Consider the following 23,109-nt stretch of genomic DNA (forward strand, 5'->3'; position numbering starts at 1 on the left):
CGCGCAGGGAGGAGGGGGGTGCAGGCTGGACAGACATGAAGGCATCTGATTGGTTCTTTCAACTCGGACCGAGAGGGGGGGATTGGTCAGAGTTTTTACAGGCCTGCAGCTGCCACAGAGGTCTGATTTATTTCGTTCCTTTTTCTGAACACATTATGTATGGACTACTCTCAGGATGGGAAGACCATTTCACCCAGTATAACGAAAAGTGTTTCTGAACAGGATTACCAACTATACCTTTAATCTTCATTTAAAATTACGTATTGGTATCAATCACAATTCAATATATACTAAAAATTAATCTAAAGGAGCTGATGCTGTTTAAAATACTTATGTTTGGTAGAGATGAGAGGGTCAGGCCATTGAGCTGGATAAGCCTTTCCCTTCCTGCTGAAAGTCCAAGTCCTTGAGGTAATTCTGGACTCCGCCCGAAGTCCCCTAATTTCCTCAAAGTCCAAACTTCATGCCAGCAGATTGAACAAAAGGACTTAAATGTCCAAATGGTAATACACAGTTTGTTGGTAAAATTGTTAATCCGTTGCGCTCTTATTTCCTTGTCGATTTCTGCTGTGGATTTCCTGCAGTCCTTTCTGCGATGTTTAGGCTGCTCACATACTCTGTCTCATGTGTTGATCCAAAGAAGTGAGAGGAAGAACCCCGTTCTCTCCGTGGTTCTGGTTTATATACTCTTTTCGATTGAGCCCCCTCCACATCTCTTAGACTCTAAGCACATCATTCCTCAGAATGCGTGTGCACAGTGCTCTGGACAGTGGCTTTGTTTATGTCCTTATAAGGACATTTCAGCTCGTCTCTGTTCGATGACTAATAGTCTTGTGATATCCGGTCGATGGCTCTGCTAAACTGATTAGATTCTTCATTTTGATTCTCTTTTCTTATTTCATTATGTTTTTAACTTCAATCATGGCCAAACATTACATGTTCTTTCATTGTAATCACGACAGAATTATTACATGTTTTTTCATTATAATCATGACAGAATCATTCCATGTTCAACACAATATAATAGGCAGAGCTTTGATATATTTCTAAATCCCAATTAGGATGATGTATAATTTCTTTATACTTGCATTTGTGTATGGCAGGAGTGTATGGATCTCAACTTTTCTGACAAAACTTTTAACAGGTTATGAAACAGTCACAGTTTAATACTGATGCCTCTATACGACCTACATAAGCAATAAGCTTGCATCAGCAAGAACTGGCTAATTTTACACAATTATTAGATTCATTCTAAATGCCTGTCATGAGGTCAGATTCCAAACTTTATTGGTTGGATAAGTTGTAAAATTTTAACTATTTTGTATGGTAGAGTGCTGAGGATGAATTCAGGAGTCTCTCAGCCTGAGGAGAGAAGCTGCTCTGTAGTCTGGTGGTATGGTGCGGTGCTTTAAAGGATAACTACCGTTTTTTACAACCTGGACCTTATTTCTAGCTAAATATATGATCATTTACTCACCCAGATAACTTTGGTGTCATTTGAAGTCGTTCAGACGAAATTAGATCCAGTGGAGCGCCGATATATCCATATAATGCGAGTGACGGGGCAGCGACACACAGCCTCTATATAAACGCATTATCTGCCAAGAAACTACTTCATTTCACCAACATTTTGTCATGATACGCTAGCGCTATTCCCCTCTGAGTCTGGGCTCGTCCGTTATCAACATCTGGGGTCAAACTAGCAGTAGCAGCTACAGGTAAACAAGCCGGGCTGTCGCGGGTGCGCGCGCAGCTCAGAGACGACATCTTCCAGGTCAGAGGTAGTAGGTCAACCTACAGACCCCGGATGTTGACAACAGACGAGCCCGGACTCAGAGGGGAATAGCACTAGCGTATCGTAACAAAATATTAGTGAAATGAACTAGTTTCGTGGCAGATAATGCGTTATATAAAGGCTGCGCTTCGGTGCCCCGTCACTCGCATTATATGGATATACGCGGCGCTCCACTGGATCTAATTTCATCCGAACGACACCAAATGACACCAAAGTTATCTGGGTGAGTAAATGACCATATATTTTGCTAGAAATAAGGTCCAGGTTGTAAAAAACGGTAGTTATCCTTTAACAAAGTTGATTTTGTTTCACCATCATCATCTTTTGTCCAAAGCGGCTGCCAGAATCAACAAAAAATTAAAGCTCCTTGTTGTAGCAATAAATAATTATTTAAACAGTAATTTGACTACCACAAACCAATAGTCAGAGGAGGAAAATGAAATGTAACTCAAACAAAATGGGACTGGAGTTTGGGACTTAATAAATACTAGGTAGGGTTTTTTAGCAAATAATTCACAAAGTGTGAATGCAATGCACATTTATCACAGTTTTCAATTTTCTGACTTTATTTTCTCTCTCTTCCTCTCCTCTAGATATGATAGAGAGAGCCATCATCAACACATTTGTGGGCCACGATGTGGTCGAACCTGGTAACTACGTTCAGATGTTCCCCTACCCATGTTACACCAGAGACGAGTAAGAAATGGCCTTTGTCATGGTTTCTCTTTTGTGGTTCTGTTCATGTCATAATGTTGAGCATGACAGTAGCCAGAGATGGAGAAGAATATGTATCATAAAAATATTTCATGTTCAATTTGAAACATTGTGTATTTCAAACAGTTTATATAAATTGCATTCTTAATGTTTGATGAATATATTTTATAGGTGTCACACATTTGGAATTCTGAAGACTGACGCAGTTGACATGTAGTGTGGTCTAAAAATGCGTGTATTTGGTACTCACCTGATACCCTGTATTGTTGTTGATGTTTTTTTCAGTTTTCTGTTCGTGATTGAGCATATGATGCCTCTGTGCATGGTGATCTCCTGGGTTTACTCAGTAGCCATGATGATTCAGCACATTGTGGCTGAGAAGGAGCACCGGCTCAAAGAGGTTAGACTGTCTGATCATCTGTCTGTCGCCAGTCACCACTACTATGTTGTGTAGTATTATTATTATGATCATTTTTAAGGATAAGGTGGGTTATATTTTATACTTTCCTTGCTGTCAACAAATCCCATGTGAAGAGCCAAACCAATACTGAATGTATCCTACTGACAAGTGTTGTGCTTGTACTAGTCTGACCCATCTTCTTTATCAAAAACACATCAGTGAGACATACGGTGGCACTGGGTGACATGTTCCTTTACCACATGATCACACACACATACACTGTAGTTTATTTTGACTCTGACCCACATACACCATCCTGTTGCCATAAATACTCACTGCAGCTCCAAATGTGGGTTAAGTGGCTGCTGAAAATAGTCCCCAATAAATACACTATTTGCTCCTATTTTGAGCAACATTTGACACAACTTCTCTTTTACATTTAAAAAAAAAACAACTTTATATTTATCAGGTGTTTTAAAAGATATATGTCTTCAGTAGGAACCATGGACCAACCAATGGAGCTGAGGGACACAGACAGGGCGGGGAAGTCATAAAGTACTAAGGGATGGACTAACATCTTGCTGGTTCAAGTCATTTTTGGGTTTTGTTGGTAACAAAAAAAAATAGAGAGAGCACAGTAGCAGTAGTGGTAGCAAACAACATGTATGAGCAGAATCGTAATTGTAATGTAATTAGTATGACTTAGATTCAGTCTGTCATGATACTATTACAACAATACTATTTCAGTGGTATTTCAACCCTGTGAGAAAAGAAATTTTGGGAAAACACTGTACACACATATTATCTATCAGCATAACATTTACATTTTAATTACTGCAAATGGTAGAGTAAAAAGATCCTTGCCACCAATAAATAACCAAACAAACAAACCTACAGCAGCCCACTTTAATGGATGTGTAGGACAAAGTAGTTACAGATTCTAACTTAGACTTAGACTTAGACAGATTTTATTGTCAATCTGTGATCAACAAATGAACACAGAACGAAATTTCGTTCAGAGGCCAGCATTGAATTAAAATGAAAGTATATCAAAAAATACCAAAATAAGAAAATAAATATCAAAAACAGAAACATACTAAAAAGAGTAAATTATTGAAAGTGACATAGTTGAGTTAAGAATAGACTACAGTTTTCACTTAGAGTTCAGCAGTCTGATGACATGGGGAAAAAGCTGTTACATGACTTGACACTATCATGTAACTTCTATCACTATGTTAACACAATCGTGTAACTTCCTCAGGTGATGAAGATGATGGGTCTGAACAATGCTGTTCACTGGGTTGCTTGGTTCATCACTGGCTTCGTCCAGCTGTCCATTTCTGTCACCGCTCTGACAGCCATCTTGAAGTATGGTCGGGTATTGCTCCACAGTGATCCCTTTATCATCTGGCTCTTCCTCACCATCTATGCTGTGGCCACCATCATGTTCTGGTGAGATCTCATAGTTCTACTCACCTAAACATGATTCCCTCTCGATATGTGATGTAAGGAAACACTGTGCTCTCACCACAGGCTGAATGCATCTTCAGTCCTCAGTCTGTGTCTACATAGGATGCATTCAGGCACAGTACTTAGTGTAGGTTTAAGCTTTTGTCGAGGATTGCTAATTTTGACTCTTTTAATTTCATGAAACTACTACATGATGAAGAATCTCATGTTACTTCCCTTTGTTTTCCAGCTTTTTGGTGTCAGTAATCTACTCTAAGGCCAAGCTGGCTTCAGCCTGCGGAGGAATCATTTATTTCCTCAGCTATGTGCCCTACATGTATGTGGCCATTAGGGAGGAGGTGGCCCATGATAAGATCACTGCCTTTGAGAAGTGCATTGCAGTAAGGCCTTTTCTCTTTTTTCAAACTTTTTCAGTTGAATCTGAAAACATTTGGGGTCAGTTTATAAAATGTGCCACTTGTCTTGTCACTAAATAATCCAGATGATACTAGGTGAATAACCACTGCTTCATGTGTCTCCTTCAGTCTCTGATGTCCACCACAGCTTTCGGTCTTGGCTCCAAGTATTTTGCCCTGTATGAGGTAGCAGGTGTTGGCATCCAGTGGCGAACCATCAGCCAGTCGCCGGTAGAAGGCGATGACTTTAACCTGGGTCTATCCATGATGATGCTCATTATCGATGCTGGTGTGTATGGTGTGCTCACCTGGTACATAGAGGCTGTGCATCCAGGTATGAAATCATTACTTTCCCAATCCTCACCCTCCTGTAATATATATTTTCAGATAGAATAGAGCAGTTTGTTACTTAGTTAGTTTGAAGACAAATCAATAATTTCTTCAGTTATCAGTCAAATATCCAAAGTGTGACTTCTCAATTAAATTGATCTTCGTTCTCCACTTCAAAGGAACACACAGAACCAAGACTGCGTCTAAATAAAAACGTTTATTAACTTAGTTAATACTTACACAAGTGACTTAAATGACATTACTATCAGACATGAATATTTACCATATAAGCAGGCAAAATGATGATACTGTAGTGAGTTGTATGATGAAATGGGGAATGGTGGAGGAAATAATCTGTTCAATACGGATTCTAGTAACTAGTACTGAAAGAAGATGTGAAATTTGGAGCTTAAATTATTGTCAGTAAGATGATTATTATTATTATTATTATTTTACATCAAACCAGTCATGCGCAATTTAAGAAGATGGTTTGTCCTACTTTGAACTGCGCAGGCCAGTCCAGAGCTTAGAGCTTGGTAAGGACACACAGCAATGGGATGCAATGGACGGAACCTCTTCACAGCGAGTCTGGGCAGTGGTGTCCTGGATTCAACATGTGGTTTGGTTGAAGGGGTCCCATTAGTCTCTTTCTCCTGCAGTGGTCTGGCGTTGGAAGTCTGCCAGCAGACACTATTAATCCCGTGTTATTGGCTTTGCCAGATAACTAAAAAGATTTGGCGCTGGCCGAATGACACAAAACAAAACTTCCAAAGGCTTCAGAAAAAAAATGCAAGGTTGTATAAAACTGGTGGCAAAGTTATAATAGACTCGCATCATTAATGATAGTTTTATGGCTGCTAAGTGGGGAAAAACCAGTGTGTTTGAATGTACCTACGATGACCTGGCCGTGGAATGCAATCCTGCTGAGCTGTGTCCGCTACAATATCATAGTCATTATTCTAAAATATGCTGTTCTGCATCAGTAGTACTTCAAGTATAATTTGATGCCAATACTTTTTTACTTTTACTTAAGTAAAAATGCATGAGACTTTTACTTGTACCAGAGTATTTATTCACTGTGTTATTGCTATATATTGCTTGCTAAGTACAAGATCTCAGTACTTTTTACACTTCAATGCTGTTCTTGCTCAGGCAGCACAAATAAACTGGTGGTCTCTATTCTTCCTCTCATGCTGTAGATGTGTTTTCCCTCTCTTACAGGAATGTATGGGCTGCCCCGCCCGTGGTACTTCCCCCTCCAGAGGTCCTATTGGTCAGGCAGTGGACGTGTTGAGACCTGGGATTGGCCGTGGTGTGGAGGCAGTTCTGCCAGGCTCAGTGTGATGGAGGAAGATCAGGCTTGCGCGATGGACCAGCGGAGGACTGGTACAGACAAATGATCATTTAGCATCTACCATCGACCATGTATCTCTTATATGCAGATTTTCTTTTTCTACATTAACACACTCTCCTCTGACTCTAATTGATTAATTAACTTCTGACAAAAAATTATGAAACTTGTTGTATTTCTATTCACCTTGAGAACTTTTGTCTATGTCATAACTAGGGGTGTGAATCGTTGGCAGACTCTATTCCAACCTGATTCTTGGGTGTCCGATTCTATTCAAAATGGATTCTCCATTCACACTCTCGACCGAGCAGAGGGTGGACCCAAAATGCAGGACACAGATCTCAGAGAAGACAAAACTTTAATCCAAAAACGGGTTCGGAACACAGATAATCAGTCCAAGACAGGCAAACAAATCCAAAGAGGTCAGGCAGAGGCAGGGTCAGAGAAACAGGCAAAAAGTCAGGTAATCAAAACACACTCAGAACTCTAGGAAATGGCTGGAACGTTAGACAAGCTAAGACGAACTGGCACAGGAGTTGGAGGAGACAGACAACTTAAGCACACAAGGGGGTGAGACGATGAGACACAGGTGAAAGACATCAGGGCGGGGAAAGGTAATCACACAGGAAGTAAGGACACAGGACACGGGCAGGAAGTGACGGACCTAGAACAGAGACAACAGGGTGAGTAGCAAAATAAAACATAGAAAGCTCAAGACAGAAACTGACAAAAGAGGAGGGAAACACTTAGCTGGGAAGATATGACATGCTGCACTGCCCTTGCAGTTGAGTTCCTCCTTTTTCATTCCATCAAGATCACCATATTACACTTTTTGCCGAATGCTTACACACATGTTGCAGACTTTGGCTCACTGTGGTCATAACTTAACACACAGGCAGAGTAAGACACAGCACATGAAGATAAACTCCTAACTTATACGGCAAAATGAAACTCTTGAAACAAAAGCTAACAATCCCATTTCAAAACTGTTTTTAGCATCAAAACGTTAAACACGTGCACCTTTGAATTACTCTTTCCTAGCAGCAACAACACACAGATGTGCTTTATGCAAAGCACAGCTGTATTCAGTACTTTGGATGGTTTTTGACTTTAAAAGACTCATACAGATTTTTTTTTTTTTTTTTGTGAAAGATTGATCCACGACAGTTGATCTAGACACATGAACACAAAATGGAAACGCTTCAGAATTTTTTTTTGTTTTCAGGTTTTTGCAAAAGTAAAAAAGTTCCAGGAATCTCTAAAACAGAACAATGCAGATAATGTACAGTGAATATAGTGAGTGTAATTGAAAACACAGGACTATCACATATACGTTTACACACAATACTGTAATGAGTATGTGTGTGAAATGTTGTGCTTTTTAAGGATGCAGGAGAGTGTAGATATGCTGACAGTGTTGATGTCAGTTTTTATTTGATCTGCGACGATGTGCTCTCTCAATTCACGAAGCCGGATTTCGTTATTTGCCAAAACAATGTTAACTACGGCCACCTCCTGTTCATCACTGAACATAATCTGCCTTCCACCCTGTGCAGGTTGTCTGGCAGTTCTGTAGAAAAAGAAACATCATACATTTTGTACTTTAGACCCATAGACCTACAGTAATACAGCAATGTACTGTACTGTGCTTTTGAACAATGTTTAATACTGTAATTTCTTTGGTACAGTTTAGTGTGGAAACTTCAAAACATACCTGTTTTCCAGTCTGAAATAACCCTAACCCTCTAATAATTGAGGCAACTGAGTAGCGACTTAGGTTTGGCTGGACTCTCTGCCCAGCCTCCCTCATTGTAAGGCCATGATTTATTACATGGTCCACCAAAGTGGCCCTCATGTCATGATCAGATATTTGTCTCCTTCTGTTGCCTGCTCCCCTTCTTCGTCCTCTTCCTTGTCCTGTTACTGCTCTTACTCTCCCTCTTCCTCTTTCTGCCTCCATGGTTCCAAAGTTGGCACAAAGGAGCTGAGCTCACATCAGGTGTATTTGTAGTGCTATGGCTTAGACTGATCGGTCTACAATGAGATTTTAAATGTTTTCATGTGTGTGAGTCTGTGTGCTTCTCCAATTTTAGTTGTGTTTTGTATTTTAAATAGATGTGTTTTCCCAATGATTGCATGAGATTTCCTTTTTGAACAATGTGTCTTATGTAAAAAACAGTGTGTAGTGTTTTGCAAGTTGGAGAATTTCAACCACAGTGCAAAGCATATATTGTGTTTGCAGGGTTGGTGCTTTTGTTTAGGGCATGGTCACCAAAGTTAGAGGTTTTGATGCTTTGGGCATAGCAACCACTTTTAGTGTTTAAGCATTAGGCAAAAACTGTAACTTTTAGAGAAGCGATTTTTGATGTTATGTATGATGTGAATTGATTCCTAATCATAGAAGATAAGACTCACTATTCTTATGTGAAGCAATTTTTCCCCCACCCATATTGGCCAGCCAAATATGTTTGTTTGCTTAGCTTTCTGAGAGCTGCAGCTGGTTAGCTTATCTTAGGACAAACACTGGAAACAGAGCAAAACAACTTACTTAAGGTTAATAGGATTGATTTTGTTTGTTTTCACACAAGAATTACATTTAAATGATTAAACATTGCCCCGGTTGCTCTAGACCATTCACACAGTGCTTTGTCAACAGATTTTAATGCCTGTAAACAGTCCACAGTGAGGTCTGTGAAATTAACAGGGACATTGTCCTATGAGCACAACAATCTAAGTTCCATTCAGGACAGGGGACCGAGGGGGAATGACATTACATCTGTGCTCTGTGTTTGACCATTCTGAATAATATATGTGTGTGTTCATGTACACACTCTAGTCCAGCATGTAAGTGACCACAAAATGATCAGGTAAGAGAGAGTGCTAATACAAAAACTAAAATCATAGTGAGTGAGAGAGGTGGAAGTTTCTTTATTTCCATTTTTATATTTAAGTAATATCTTCCTACAACACTTATTTCTCCCTTTCTCATTGTAACCCTAGAGGAGATGCGGGGCATAGAGGAGGAGCCGAGCCACCTGCCATTGGTGGTGTGTATAGATAAACTGACCAAGGTGTACAAGACCGGCAGCAAACTGGCTCTCAACAAACTGAGCCTCAACCTCCATGAAAACCAGGTGGTGTCCTTCCTGGGGCACAACGGGGCTGGAAAGACCACAACCATGTAAGGGAGGACTAGTGTGTTTATTTGTGCATGTGTATGATGATACAAGTCAACTCTGAAGATCAGTACAATATCTTCAGAGATATACCCAGGACCCAGGACACGAGTACCCAGTACCCAGGACACGAGTACAATACTGTTATATTAAAAAGACTGTTAATGTTATCCAACTGTGATGTAACCATCCTAAACTTTTATTCTTCAGCTGACGTGCCCTGTTAAAGCCCTCTTTAAAGACATACCATCCCACCTTATATACACTGATTCATTTAGTTTTTTACATTAAAACCCTTGTATATTGAGGGGATTTTGGCATGAACAGATGAACAGTTGTGTTATTAAAACCCCCTGAAAACATGGCTTCAAATGTTACAAAGTGTTTCTTATTCACATTTAATAGTAGTAACTAAATTAGCAACAAAGTCAATTGAGAAGTAAAAAAAAATGTTTCAAGTTACAGTATATGTCTGAAAGAATTCAGTCTTGGTGTTTAGGCTTTATGAGAATTTGAAAAAGAAAAAAAAAAAAGAAAAAGTGATAATATACAGTGTTATTACTTACTACAGTGCCTTCAAAATCAAGGAGATTTACATCTGTCAAATTACTTCTGTAAAAATGACCTTAACAACCCTGATTCCCAAAAAGTTGAGACATGTTAAACGTCAGTAAAAACAGGAAGCGATCATTTTCAAACAAAGAGTTTTACAAAGTGTTCCTGAGCCCATGTAGTGATCTCCTTTACACAATCATGTGTTTGACAAAGTGATCCGCCCCATCCCTGCTAACAGGTGAACGACAGAGCCTTTTGGAGGATGCCCCTTTTCATACCCAATCATGATCCTATCACCTGTTACCAATGAACCTGTTTACACAACTTGTTGGAAACGTGTTCCTGCCTTCAAGTTCACAATAAGCAGATATTTACAAAAATCAATAAAGCTGATGAGGTCAAACATTAAATAGAATGTCAGAAAGGATTATCAAATTATCAAATTAAAGTAAAACGTAAGTTAGTTAAAATGTACTCTGAGTAAATGTGTTTTATTTAGAAAAGGGGGTGAGCATATGATAGGACCAGTACATGAACTGCCACTCTGCAGCCTGTGCATTATCACTTATAAATACACAACGGCCTTTGTCAATAATCCCTTTATAGAATTAATCGCAAAACTTTTGTGCAATTAAACAATAGCAACAAAAAAGGGCTTAGAAACCACAGCTGTGTGGAGTCTGATGCTTCCTTTGAATAAAGCATCACCACGTCAGACAACACTGAGATGTTTAAACAATATAAACTTAAAGCTGCTGCTGGCACAAACACACACAGTAAAAAGAGATCATATATAGTTTTTGTTTAGTGCACAGATACACAACGCTTTGCAAGGAGGCGGTGTTGACGGTTCCTCTGGTGATAGACTTACAACAATCAGCGAATTAGTTTTCGCACCTGTCTGTCTGAACAGCATTCTGGGAGGAAAACACAGCACACCTGTGAGCTGTTAATGAATGAATTAAGATTATCAGGTCAACAGTTATATTTTTTTAAAAGTTACCGAATCCGTTCATCATTAAGTCGTGTAGTTTATGCTGATGGCATTAGGTACGCTGCAGAGGTCGATGCTATTGATGCATGCAACATACTGATCTTACTTGAATTACCTGATACCAATTCTACTTCTATTGACTGCCTACACTGAATTGTCATAGGTCCATCCTGACAGGCTTGTTCCCGCCCACTTCGGGCTCTGCCACCATATATGGTCATGACATCCGCACTGAGATGGAGCGCATACGTCAGAACCTGGGCATGTGTCCACAGCACAATGTCCTGTTTGACAAGTTGAGCGTGGAGGAGCATCTGTGGTTCTACTCCAGACTCAAAGGCATGGCTGAAGAAGACATACGCAAGGAGATGGACAAGTCAGTACAAGTGCACTGCATTTCACTTAATCCTTGGTCAGTCGTTTGCTTGTGGCATTCAGACGGATATAATAAAACATTACAAATAAAAACAGCTTGTTATACAATGATAAAAACAGAATGCAACCTCATATTTAAGCATAATATCACAATGATTTCATGTCGGGTATGCCTTAGATGCTTGTTAGGGGAGCACAGTATTGAATGTATGTATTGGAATAGAATTGTTAAAATATAATTCATGCATTTAATGTCATGCTTTGGGGCCACACAAAATGTTTCTGAGCACAACAAGGTCTCTTTTGTGTTTCCCGGTTTATTCATTCAAAACTTGATAATAGTTTACAGCCAGTTTCTTCCTCTCAGTTTTCTTCATAAAATCATGTGCATTTATAAAGCACATATTGAATCAGCACTACAAAAGTCAATGCATACGCACCGCCCTGCTGCTCCCTGTTTCACTTCTCTAGCACAAACACTGTTTTCATTCACTCATTATTTCTGGTTGCTTTCACTTTGACATTTTTACTATAAACTACTGTAATTGAAGCTCAGAGGAATATATGAAATAATTTGGATAAATGAGTGAATGAAGATGTCTCTGTTAAACAGAAAAACTGGGAGCAGCAGAGTGGTGAGCCACTCACCACTCTGCTGAGTATGACACGACGCCATTGTTGCACTGATGAAATGTACATTATACTGAATTCATTGTATTAGCTTTAACAGTGCAGATAACAGGTTATACAGAAGCTACTACAGCTATAGTCATAGACACTGATATGGATGGTTGTATCATCTCTCCAGCGCTTAACACATTGCTTTGCTCTGTGTGTGTTTGTGTATGTAACCAGGATGATTGTTGACCTGGAGTTATCCAACAAGCGTCATAGCTTGGTGCAGACGTTGTCCGGTGGGATGAAGAGGAAGCTGTCTGTGGCCATTGCCTTCGTAGGCGGCTCCAGGGCTGTCATCCTGGACGAACCCACAGCGGGCGTTGATCCCTACGCTCGCAGGGCCATCTGGGACCTCATCCTCAAGTACAAACAGGGTGAGCGGAGGCTTAATACCAGAAGATAATTTTGCATTATGGTCAGCAACTATTTTCAAAAAGTTGTCATTGCGTTCTTTGGTAGTTTTTAAGAAAAGAAAGTTGTAGCACTCTAAGACACTAAGATTCTTTGTCCTGTTACTATCTGCACTTGCTTCAGTAAAATTGGTTTAACTTCAGGTATCTGCTGTATAAAGTATGTCCCTCAGTAATCCAACATCTTTGCACATCATAGAATTCCTTGGCTTGGTCTTCATTGCAGAGTATGAGGCTGTCTTTGGTCATCCTCTGCATAAAGAGGAAGAAACACTTAGGCCTTGATCACACCAAGTCTCATCACCACAGATGCAGCCACTTCAAAAATTCAAAAATCTTGGAACAGCGTGTTGGGCATGCAGCCTGTGGGGCACGGCTTTGTGTGCAACTGGGTGATCTACTGTAATTAAAGGAAAAATACTGCAGCTATACTTGTGTTGTTTAAAACTGCAGGACATGTCTTGGACATGGTTTTGCTGTGGTAATTGCACAGTCCACATCAAGCTGTTCAGTGACTGTACACTTCTGGTCCTTTTTTGTTTTGGCGTTATCTGTCATGCAGACCAACTGCTGCATTTGTGTAGAAAGTATTTGAGTGTGTGTTCTGCCTCTGCCCCAGGCCGTACCATTCTGTTGTCCACCCACCATATGGATGAAGCAGACCTTCTGGGAGATCGCATTGCCATCATCTCACATGGGAAGCTCAAGTGCTGTGGCTCGCCTCTCTTTCTGAAGAGCACCTATGGAGACGGATACAAACTGACACTGGTCAAAAAGCAGAGTGAAGGCCGAGGTGTGTGTACACACACATGTGTTTGTGAGTCCTAAATGGCTCATGTTCTCAGTTTACCCACAAGTGAGGCTGTCAGACTGTGAATCATCAACACGTTTAAATAATTCAGATAATTCATACATTTACTGTATTTATCGTTGTTTATGTGATGAATGTCGTTGCACATGTTTTTATTCAACACTTTATTCAACTGTCTGTCAGTTATTTGGTAGCCAGCACCGAGGACCTAAACTTGTCACGTGTCAGCGTGTGACCAACAGTGTGCACCACCTCTCTTCACCTTCTCTCTCAAGTTGATGCCACGGTTGCCTGTTGTTTTGCAGAGGCAGAACTGTTTTCTTTTCCTTCCCTGTCTGACTCTTCTCTATTGCACCACGTCCTCTCCTGCTCCATCCATCCTTTATGTTGTGTGTTTTCCTTTCATCCTTCAGGCCAGGGCAGTCAGCTGCAGCCTCCTTCGTCTCTGTCCCCGTCCTGCTCTCTGTCGCCTTGCTCAGAGGCCCGGGTCACCCAGTTTATTCGCCAGTTTGTGGCATCGTGCCTGCTGGTTTCCGACTCCAACACTGAGCTATCATATGTCCTACCATCTGAGGCCGTCAAGAAGGGCTGCTTTGAGAGGCTGTTCCAGGTATTCAAGTATCCTTATTTATTTTATTTATTCCAAAATATAATTGGAGTTTATTCCTCTTGAGATAAACCATCTCGTTTTTGAGGGGGACACAAAACATAAACGCTTACAAACATTTAAACGAACAACAATTGCACACATCCCAAACCACACCCACTGCATCAACAAGTCATCAAATGTCATCTGTAAAAATAAATGAAAAATAAAACAAATGAAAAGACCAAATAACATTATGTCAAAATAATAAGTCTACTTATGAGCTGGAAATAAAGGTCAAAACAAGAACACTTAGATCTGAGGTAAACAAACAATGAAGTCTTTGAGAAGAAGAAATCAATCTGAGAGAGCGAGGCACATTGTTCCAGTCCCATGAAAACTTACAATCATGTCTCCCAATTTCTTTAAAGATTCTGTTGTCAATATAAGAAAAAGTTTGCAGAGCATGCCTGAGTGAATATGATGATCTGAATGAAACTTAAAGCTGTTTTAAGTATAGAGGATAGTTAAAATAAAGATTTGAAAAAAAAGGGCAGCCAATGAAAATGTCTCCTAGAGCGAAGTAGTAGCCAGTACATTGCATTATCCATAAATCAATGATGCATGTACCCAGGACACGAATTAGGAATATTATTTTAAACTACATTTAAGGGGAAAAGATGTGATTCAAAAGTGTACTGGTGATGATGTCACCAGAATCAATAATGGTAAATAAAAGCAGTTGGACAATTTGTTTTCTTACTTGTAAAAAAAGTGATAGTAATTGAACATTAATTGACCAATATAGCATTCTGAGATTAGCATGTGTTTTATTTCTAATATAATCAATATGAGGGATTGGGTAAGTCCCAAGTATATTAATGTTGTTACTCTGGTATAATTATTAATAGCCAATTCAGCAAATGAATGATTAGGATTATATCCCACAGCAAATGGCATACTACGAAACTTCTGCTTGTGTTATGTTTTACGGTCACACTCGATGAGGACCCAAGTGCAGAGGCACACACACAGGAGGCAGGATAGGGGGAAACAAAAGGTGAGCCTTTAATAAACAAAGCTGAATTACACAAAAATGAGGAATACAGAAAAACTAAAATGAGTCACGTAGATAAAAACAAAGTAACAACTAAAGGCTAAAGTACAAATCAAAGGAGAAACCAGAAACCAAAACTAGAAACATACCAAACTGGAGACATGAGGAGACACTGGATGAAAACACTGGGGAAGAAGCTAGAAGGCAACACGGGGAAAGACAGACCAAGACGGAGGATGACGGACGAAGACGGACACAGGCTAACACAGGCTAGGTCGGGCAAGGTAGGGAGGGTACGGAACCAGGAATGGGACATCAAAGGACGGGAAACGAAGTCTCACAGACACCACGGAACACGGAGGGAAACGAAAACGATCTGATGAAGACATGAGGGAGAACAAACACTAAATACAGACACACTAATGACGGGACGAGGAACAGGTGGAGTGAGGAGGGACACAGACAGGTGAGGGAATTAACGGAAAAACACACAGGAGGAACTGAAAAGCACGACACGACACACAAGGGTAAAATTAAAGTAAAAAGTAAAACAGGAAATACAGGAACAACAGACACTGAACCACGACAGCTTGTTTAAACAGAGTTATTAAAAAGGGCATCTTTGGACCGGCATGTTTTACTTTTTTCAGCATTCTGTGTTGAAGATTCACCTAAACATGTCAAGTCAGTGTGTCCTGTAATTTAATACTGAATAGAACACCATCCAAAACCCTTTAAATTTCACTCAACATTATTCAAACCCTCAGACCTTCATTTAAAATTCAAGTGAAGATCCCAGTGTTTTCAAAGATACCAAATCAGAATATCCTCATCTCATTGTATTGAATGGTGCAACCATAAAAAACATGGTGGTGTACCTCAGTCATACAAAGCTCATAAACTAATAAAGTAAAAATTGTTGGTTACAGCTTCAAGAGGAAATACATGCAATTTGTCCCATCATCTGAAACAAAACCATTTCATACAACGTGACAAATTCATGGCCAAGAAAACTTTAACTACAGAAAATTGTCCTTTGATTGATTGATGCCCTTTTTGAAGATGACATGCAAACAGACGTAGCTGGTTCAAGTTTACCCAAATGTGTATCAAGTGCTTTTAACTCGACTATAAAACAAAAAGGGTATGAGCTATATCATGCTTGGCTTGGCTTCATCAGCAGAGCTACACACAGAACAGAGAAAGAGGTCACGGTGGACACCTACTAACACTTGACCAAAGTTTGATCAGCTGATTCACTGGTACACTGTACAGTAACACTCTCTTCTGTTGTTTGTGCTTCCAGGCTTTAGAGCAGAGCTTGGACAGCCTGGCCCTGACCAGCTTCGGGGTGATGGACACCACCCTGGAAGAGGTCTTCCTCAAAGTGTCTGAAGAGGACCTGTCTCTGGAGAACAGTGACGCTGGTGAGACCATTTTTCCTCCCCTGTATTGTCAGAGAGCTGATCGGCTCAACAAAGGTTTTAGTTCAACAGAAATTCAATTTCTGCAAAATGTTCACTGTCTGAATAAATATTATAACACTTTTTAAGTTTATTCTTTGGCTCCACACTGAGATGATAATTTTCTCACTGTCTGTCTCTCCCTGTCTGTCCCTGGGCAGACATGAAGGGTTCCCCAGGGGGCAGCTCAGTGGGGAAATCTTCAGTGGGGTCAGCAGGCCTGGGGGGCCCACAGGGTGAGACTGGAACTTCAGCAAAGATTGAGAAGCCGGAGGTGGAGCTGAGTAATCTAGTGATGTGCTCAAGGCTGAGCCAGAGCCAGTCGTCCTTGAAATCCTCCTCGTCCATTGGCTCAGTGAGGGGGGATGAAGGGGGACTCTACGCAGACTTCTATGGAGATTACTGTCCACTCTTTGACAATGGACAGGAGTCTGACTCCGCCAGCCTGAGGGGTAAGATAACAAGATGGCAGGTGTGCTGTGTCAGTCATTAACTTTTGTCCTGAGTCACTGAGCCTGATGACAGCTGCAGCCAGAGATGTTGGTTGATACAGCATATGATATACATGTTTTTAACTTCAGTGCTCACATTGGGTCTAATGCAAGAACATCTCCTATGAACAGACCAGTTCTTAAGTGGCATGTACAAGTAATTAAGGATAACTTGTGGCAATCAAATATTTTCTTTTATTTCGATTTTTCTTTGGACTTTGAAAATAACTAAAATAAAGATCAAATAAAGTCAAACTTAAAGTTAAAATAATTTTCTGTCTACCATACAAGTCTGATGTGCGACACAACCTTTTATTTAGTATTTTATTGACATAAATACTTTGACACAATAACGCTACATTAACTCAACTGCCTTCTATTTCAGGCATGGGCTGTGTGCAAGTTCTTTAGCATTTTGTTTCACATCAAACCATTCCATGCTTATTTCTGATTCTGTGATATTTTCCCATTTTTAAGTTCCTTAATGGGGACCTCCACTGATTTCACATAAAAAATCTGCTTAGAGATTTCTCAGAAAAGTTGTATAAAGCCTTTGGTGTCTCTAGAGGCAGATCTGTGCTGGTTGGGGCTGAAGACTACAAGTTTGAAAATGAAAATAACCTTCTCGTCTCTACTGAAGGATTGTGGCTCGACGCTTCTTTAGCCACTTCTACAAACACAAACGAATCTGCAACCCAATTGTCAGCTGTTAAGTTTCATTGTGAGTAACATAGGCACCAGGTTTTGACAAAGAAGAATATGTGAAATAAAAAAACAATATTGCTGGTTCATCAGTATCATCCTTTGTCAAGTTATAACAAGAAAAAAATTCATAAACTCACATCAAGAGGAATTGGTGATTTCAGCTTGGATATTTTAGGCCCCTATAAACTCTACTGCAACCAAACCATAAAGACAAAAGGTATGCTTTTTACAAACCTTAATATTTCCTCACCTCATCAATACAGTTGAATACACTGTTGCCAAGGCAATTGTCTCTACTGAAGTGTTAAGTTCAACTTGAGCTGCAACGAAAAAACTAAAAGAAGATAAAGTTATACAAGAACAGAGCTCGTTTCTTCTTGAAGAACAGAAAAAAACATTAAACAGTCAAGTGAACAGGAGTGTGGAGATATCATGTATGTTCATGTTGCTGCCACCACTCTTCAACCAGTGTCACGGTGCCACCATGGCAGCCGGGTTGCCTTGTCCTGTTTCTGTTTTCCCCTGTCTACCTTCTCCCCCTCCTTTTTCTCCCTCACCTGCTCCAGTGTGTGTGTGTCTGTGGGCGTGGCAGCAGCAGTGGCAGCAGCAGTGGCAGCAGCAGCAGCGAAGTGGCGCACCTGATTCTCATCAGCCCATCAAGCTCTGCCTATATTACCCTGGTCTCTTCACTGCTTCAGCGCCAGATTATTCTGTCCCGTATGGTGACCACACTGTGCCTCAGTATTAAGTTCTCGTACACTTAGTATTTCTTGTTCTCGTGTTTGCTCTTGTGTTAATGCTCCTGTGTGTTGGCTCGCCCATCGCCTCTCCGCTCTGTTCCTGCTCGCCGGCTCCTCTGAGTTCTCCTCGCCAGCTCCGGTCTACATCTGCCTGCCTGCCCGCCCGCCTGCCTTCCTACCTGCCTGCCTGCCCAGGGGCGTCGCACCCGTGGGGGATGTGGGTGTTTTAACACCCACACTTTTCCCGGTCAGAGGATTCAACACCCACACTTTTTCTGCAGTTTTTCCGTAGTTTTGCACAAACGCCTCACTACAGTCGCTCAGTTTCTCTGGCCGCTCTGTCTGCGCTGCGGATGCCTCCTCTCCCCCTCCCGCTCCTGTTGTTGCTTCAAACATGACACCGGCTTTCAGTGTGACCGGCTGATGATTGGCTGTTCTGCCTTAAGTCCCGCCTCTGCTGTGTTAGATTTATCGTTCAGCTCATGCTGAGGAGGCGGGAACTAGCCATAGATGTACATATACATAGACGCTTCACTGAGTGGTGAATCGTACGTCGAAGTCAGTGGAGTGAACTTTATAAAGCTCCTTCTACAAAGCGCTATAAGTTCATGCCTCTCATTGACCCATTCACACACGTACGAATATACCTGGGAAACAGACAGGAACCAAAAACAATGCGTGTAACGTTCTCTGATGATTATAAACGTTACATAGCCTACTCCTGATATGTTCAGTAAACAGGTAGGCACCAAACCCACGTATGCATTTTTCTAATGTTTTCATTAGTTTACAGCTGCCAATGCTAATTTGTTTACAGCTGCCAATGTATGTAACTCTGTTACTGTGATGATATTGAATCTGTGTCTATAATAACCAGATCCTGACATGTAAATGTGATGTCTGTGGGAATAAGAAGCACTGATGTTTACATTACATTTTACATTTAACTTATTTTGATGAATCGTTTTTATATCCAGTGATTTTAACTACTAAAAATGACAATCATGGAGACAAATTTTTTTTTAAAAAGCCTGCAAATCAAAAATAAAAAAATAAGACACTGCAATTGTCTGTCTGGCTTTTACATAGAGCAGGTCACTGAAGAACATATATAGGCTACATACTTATATCTAAACAGCTGTATGTACAAGGAGGCACATTGAAGAACATATGTATATATGTCTATGGCTGTAAACATTCATAAAAACATTAGAAAAACACATATGTGGGTTTGGTGCCTACTTGTTTACTGAACATATAAGGAGTAAACGTTTATAATCATCAGAGAACGTTACAGACGTTGTTTTCGGTTCCTGTCTGTTTCCCAGATATATTCGTACGTGTGTGAATGGGTCAATGAGAGGCAACAAGGATGTGTGAGACACTCCATCTCACTCCTATTGCCTCTCCTCCTGTCCGTATCCCACCTCAGCGCTTCACAGGTAGTGCTCCTGCACAGGTACATGCGTCCCCTTCTGACCACTACAGGACTGAATTCTACAAAGTTCTGGATGTTGTTGACATGCAGCTTAGAGAAAGATTTGAGCAGGAGGGAATGCAAATGTTAAGGCATCTGGAACAAGTTCTCTGAACTGGAAAGACCACATCCATCCCCCACACTTTTGAAAAGCTTGCTACGCCCCTGTGCCTGCCTACCTGCCAGCCTGGTCACCTCACTCATGTTACCACCTGAACTCACCACTGCAAAATAAATCTTTTGCTTCCTGAAAAGTACTGTCTCTGATCTCTGCATTGGGGTCTGCAGAAAACCTGAATTCAACAGAATAATCTGGCCACATGGACCCAGCGGAGACTGAACACCTGCGAAACGCCATCACCTCTCAAGGAGTCATGCTCGGAAACCATGAGCAGACCCTCCGGGAGGTTATGGAAGCTCTTTGTGGGCTAACCACCAGCGTCACGCAACTGGGAGGCAGCATGGACCAAGTATGCTCTCAACTAACCTACGCTACTGCTGAAGCCAATCCATCGCCACCACCTGCTGCTTCACCACCTGCTCCTGTGGTTCTTCCCTCCTCCACTCGTGAGCCATACATTCCCATTCCGGCTAGGTTTTCTGGTGAGTTAGGTCGTTGTGAACAATTTTTACACCAGTGTTCACTAGTGTTTGACCAACAGCCTAGCACCTATGCCGCCACTGATAGATCTATGATAGCTTTTGTTAAGAGCCTATTATGTGATAGAGCAGCCCAGTGGGCTGTAGCTGCCTCCAAGTCCCAGGCCCCCTTTTGTCAATTATTTCACCTGTTTTACGTTGAGCTACGGGTGGGATGAGGTTGCGCTTCTGGGGGGTGTTCTCACAGGGATTAGCTGATGATATTCAGGATGAATTAGCTGCCCGTGACGAGACCTCCTCCTTAGAGGAGTTAATTTCACTAGCCATTCGTCTAGACAACAGGCTGAGACAGAGACAGAGGGAAGGGGCCACTAAATTTCCCCCTGTCACCCCTCAGTCCAGATCTCCTACCTTTGTGCCCCCTAGCCCAGCTACCACAGCTCCACCTTTGGCCACCCCTGCTGAGAAGCCCATGCAGCTTGGGTGAATGCACCTCCCCCAGCAGAATGCCAACGAAGGCTCCAGGGCGGACTCTGCCTGTACTGTGGTGAGACTGGACATATTATCTCTCTCTGCCCCAATCGACCAAAAGCCCGGGCTCATCACGCTACAGGGGAGCGCTGATGAGCCGAACCACCACATCTACTACTTCCCCCTCTTGGATACAGCTCCAGGGCACCCTCTCTTGGTCCCTACAGACTCTCCCCGTGCAGGTGCTCGTTGACCCCTGGGCCACTTTGAGTATCTGGTCGTGCCTTTTGGTCTCACCAACGCCCCAGCTGTTTATCAAGCTCTCGTGAATGACGTCCTCCGGGACATGCTGAAGATTAGATTGTTGCTGAGATTATTAGAGAACAAACTGTTTGTTAAGGCTGAAAAATGCCTTTTCCACTCGACCTCAGTGGATTTCCTCAGGTTCGTCATAGGCAGGTGAGGACGGACCCATCCAAAGTGCAGGCGGTGACCAACTGGCCAATCCCAGAAAGCCGTAAGCAACTCCAACACTTCCTGAGATTTGCAAACTTTTATCGGCGTTTTATTCGTGACTACAGCTGAATGGCTGCTCCGCTCACTCAGCTCACCTCCACCGAGCTCCCCTTCCCCACCTGAAGCTGAGGAGGCGTTTGCCCACTTAAAAGAACTGTTCTCCACAGTCCAGTTCGTGGTGGAGGTGGATCCCTCGGACGCCGGAGTTGGAGCGGTATTATCACAGCGAACCCCCTCAGATCAAAAGCTGCATCCCTGCGCCCATTTCTCTAGGTGTCTCCCCCCCCTGAGAGAAATGATGATGTGGGTAATTGGGAGCTGTTAGCCATCGTCCTCGCCCTCCAAGAATGGAGACACTGGCTGGAAGGAGCAGCTCATCCCTTCCTCGTTTGAACAGATCACCGAAATCTCACCTACCTGCGCTCGGCCAAGCGGCTGAATTCCCGCCAGACTCGCTGGGCGCTGTTCCTGGGACATTTCCATTACACCCTCACCTACATCCGGGCTCCAGGAACACCAAGCCCATTGCCATCTCTCATCAGTTCTCCGAGGAGGCCGCGGATGAGCCCATCATACCCCCCCCCCCCCCGGTCTGTGTATGTCCACCGCCGGGGCAGGGGTTTCCAATATCTGGTAGACTGGGAGGCTTATAGTCCAGAGGGGCGCTCATGGGTCTCTCAATCACTTATTTTGGACAACTCCCTACTCAGTGACTTTTATCGGTAGTTTCCTGACAAGCATGGTAGGGTGCCCGGAGGCAGCCCGGTTGCCTTGTCCTGTTTCTTTTTTTTTTCCTCCCGTCTACCTTCTCCCCCTCCTTTTTCTCCCTCACCTGCTCTTCCCCAGTGTGTATGTCTGTGGGCGTGGCAGCAGCAGCAGCGAAGTGGCGCACCTGATTCTCATCAGCCCATCAACTTCTGCCTATATTACCCTGGTCCAGGGGTCGGCAACCCACAGTATTAAAAGAGCTATTTGGGGCCGTTCCCACCAAATAAAACCCACCTGGAGCCGCAAAACCTAGTTGGACCCTAAAATGAAGATATGCAGCATATATAGTTTCATTACACTTGTGCAATGTATATAAGAACTATAGTTTGTTTCATTTCTGAAATCAAGGAACTACAAACAGAAAATGACTGACATTTTATTTCTGTTTGTAACAAAGCAAAACACCAAATTCTTTTGAACTCTTTTGAAACTGGCATGTAAAAGTTTACTTTCAAATAAAATACATAATGCAGGCCTGTTTGAGTGCCCTATTATTTCTGGAATTAAAAAAAAAAGGAATCAGCCCGCTCCAACATTCTAAAATCATACAGCTGCAGCATATTTACTTGGTAAACAAAACAAAAAAAAAACAAAACAAAAAAATTGCAGTTTATATTTCGTTATGACTATATTCTATTTTAGTGCGCCATCATCCTCTTATTTCCCCAGTTGCGTACAGCAGTCAACCGTCAACCTGAAAATAAAACACAACTACGTCAGTTCAGGGTCCAATATAAAAATATATTTGCAAAATAATAGCTCATTAAATGATTTCTTTCAC

The 23,109-nt window shown here is 41.7% G+C and overlaps 1 protein-coding gene across 2 annotated transcripts in view; it reads left to right on the top strand.

Moving 5' to 3' along the window:
* The window catches only part of abca2 (ATP-binding cassette, sub-family A (ABC1), member 2), a 181,553-nt gene that overhangs the window by 115,488 nt on the left and 42,956 nt on the right, over nucleotides 1–23,109 (top strand). For both annotated transcript variants that reach the window (XM_084358809.1, XM_084358810.1), the window contains exons 15-27: nucleotides 2,387–2,491; nucleotides 2,795–2,909; nucleotides 4,171–4,361; nucleotides 4,609–4,759; nucleotides 4,904–5,108; nucleotides 6,326–6,490; nucleotides 9,456–9,636; nucleotides 11,344–11,556; nucleotides 12,411–12,607; nucleotides 13,263–13,436; nucleotides 13,868–14,064; nucleotides 16,404–16,524; nucleotides 16,722–17,012. In XM_084358809.1, coding sequence (XP_084214935.1) covers nucleotides 2,387–2,491; nucleotides 2,795–2,909; nucleotides 4,171–4,361; nucleotides 4,609–4,759; nucleotides 4,904–5,108; nucleotides 6,326–6,490; nucleotides 9,456–9,636; nucleotides 11,344–11,556; nucleotides 12,411–12,607; nucleotides 13,263–13,436; nucleotides 13,868–14,064; nucleotides 16,404–16,524; nucleotides 16,722–17,012 — 2,306 coding nt within the window. The remainder of the gene's footprint in view (nucleotides 1–2,386; nucleotides 2,492–2,794; nucleotides 2,910–4,170; nucleotides 4,362–4,608; nucleotides 4,760–4,903; nucleotides 5,109–6,325; nucleotides 6,491–9,455; nucleotides 9,637–11,343; nucleotides 11,557–12,410; nucleotides 12,608–13,262; nucleotides 13,437–13,867; nucleotides 14,065–16,403; nucleotides 16,525–16,721; nucleotides 17,013–23,109) is intronic.

This window comes from Pagrus pagrus, assembly GCF_965226575.1.
Source record: "Pagrus pagrus genome assembly, chromosome: 8".
Lineage (NCBI taxonomy): Eukaryota > Metazoa > Chordata > Actinopteri > Spariformes > Sparidae > Pagrus > Pagrus pagrus.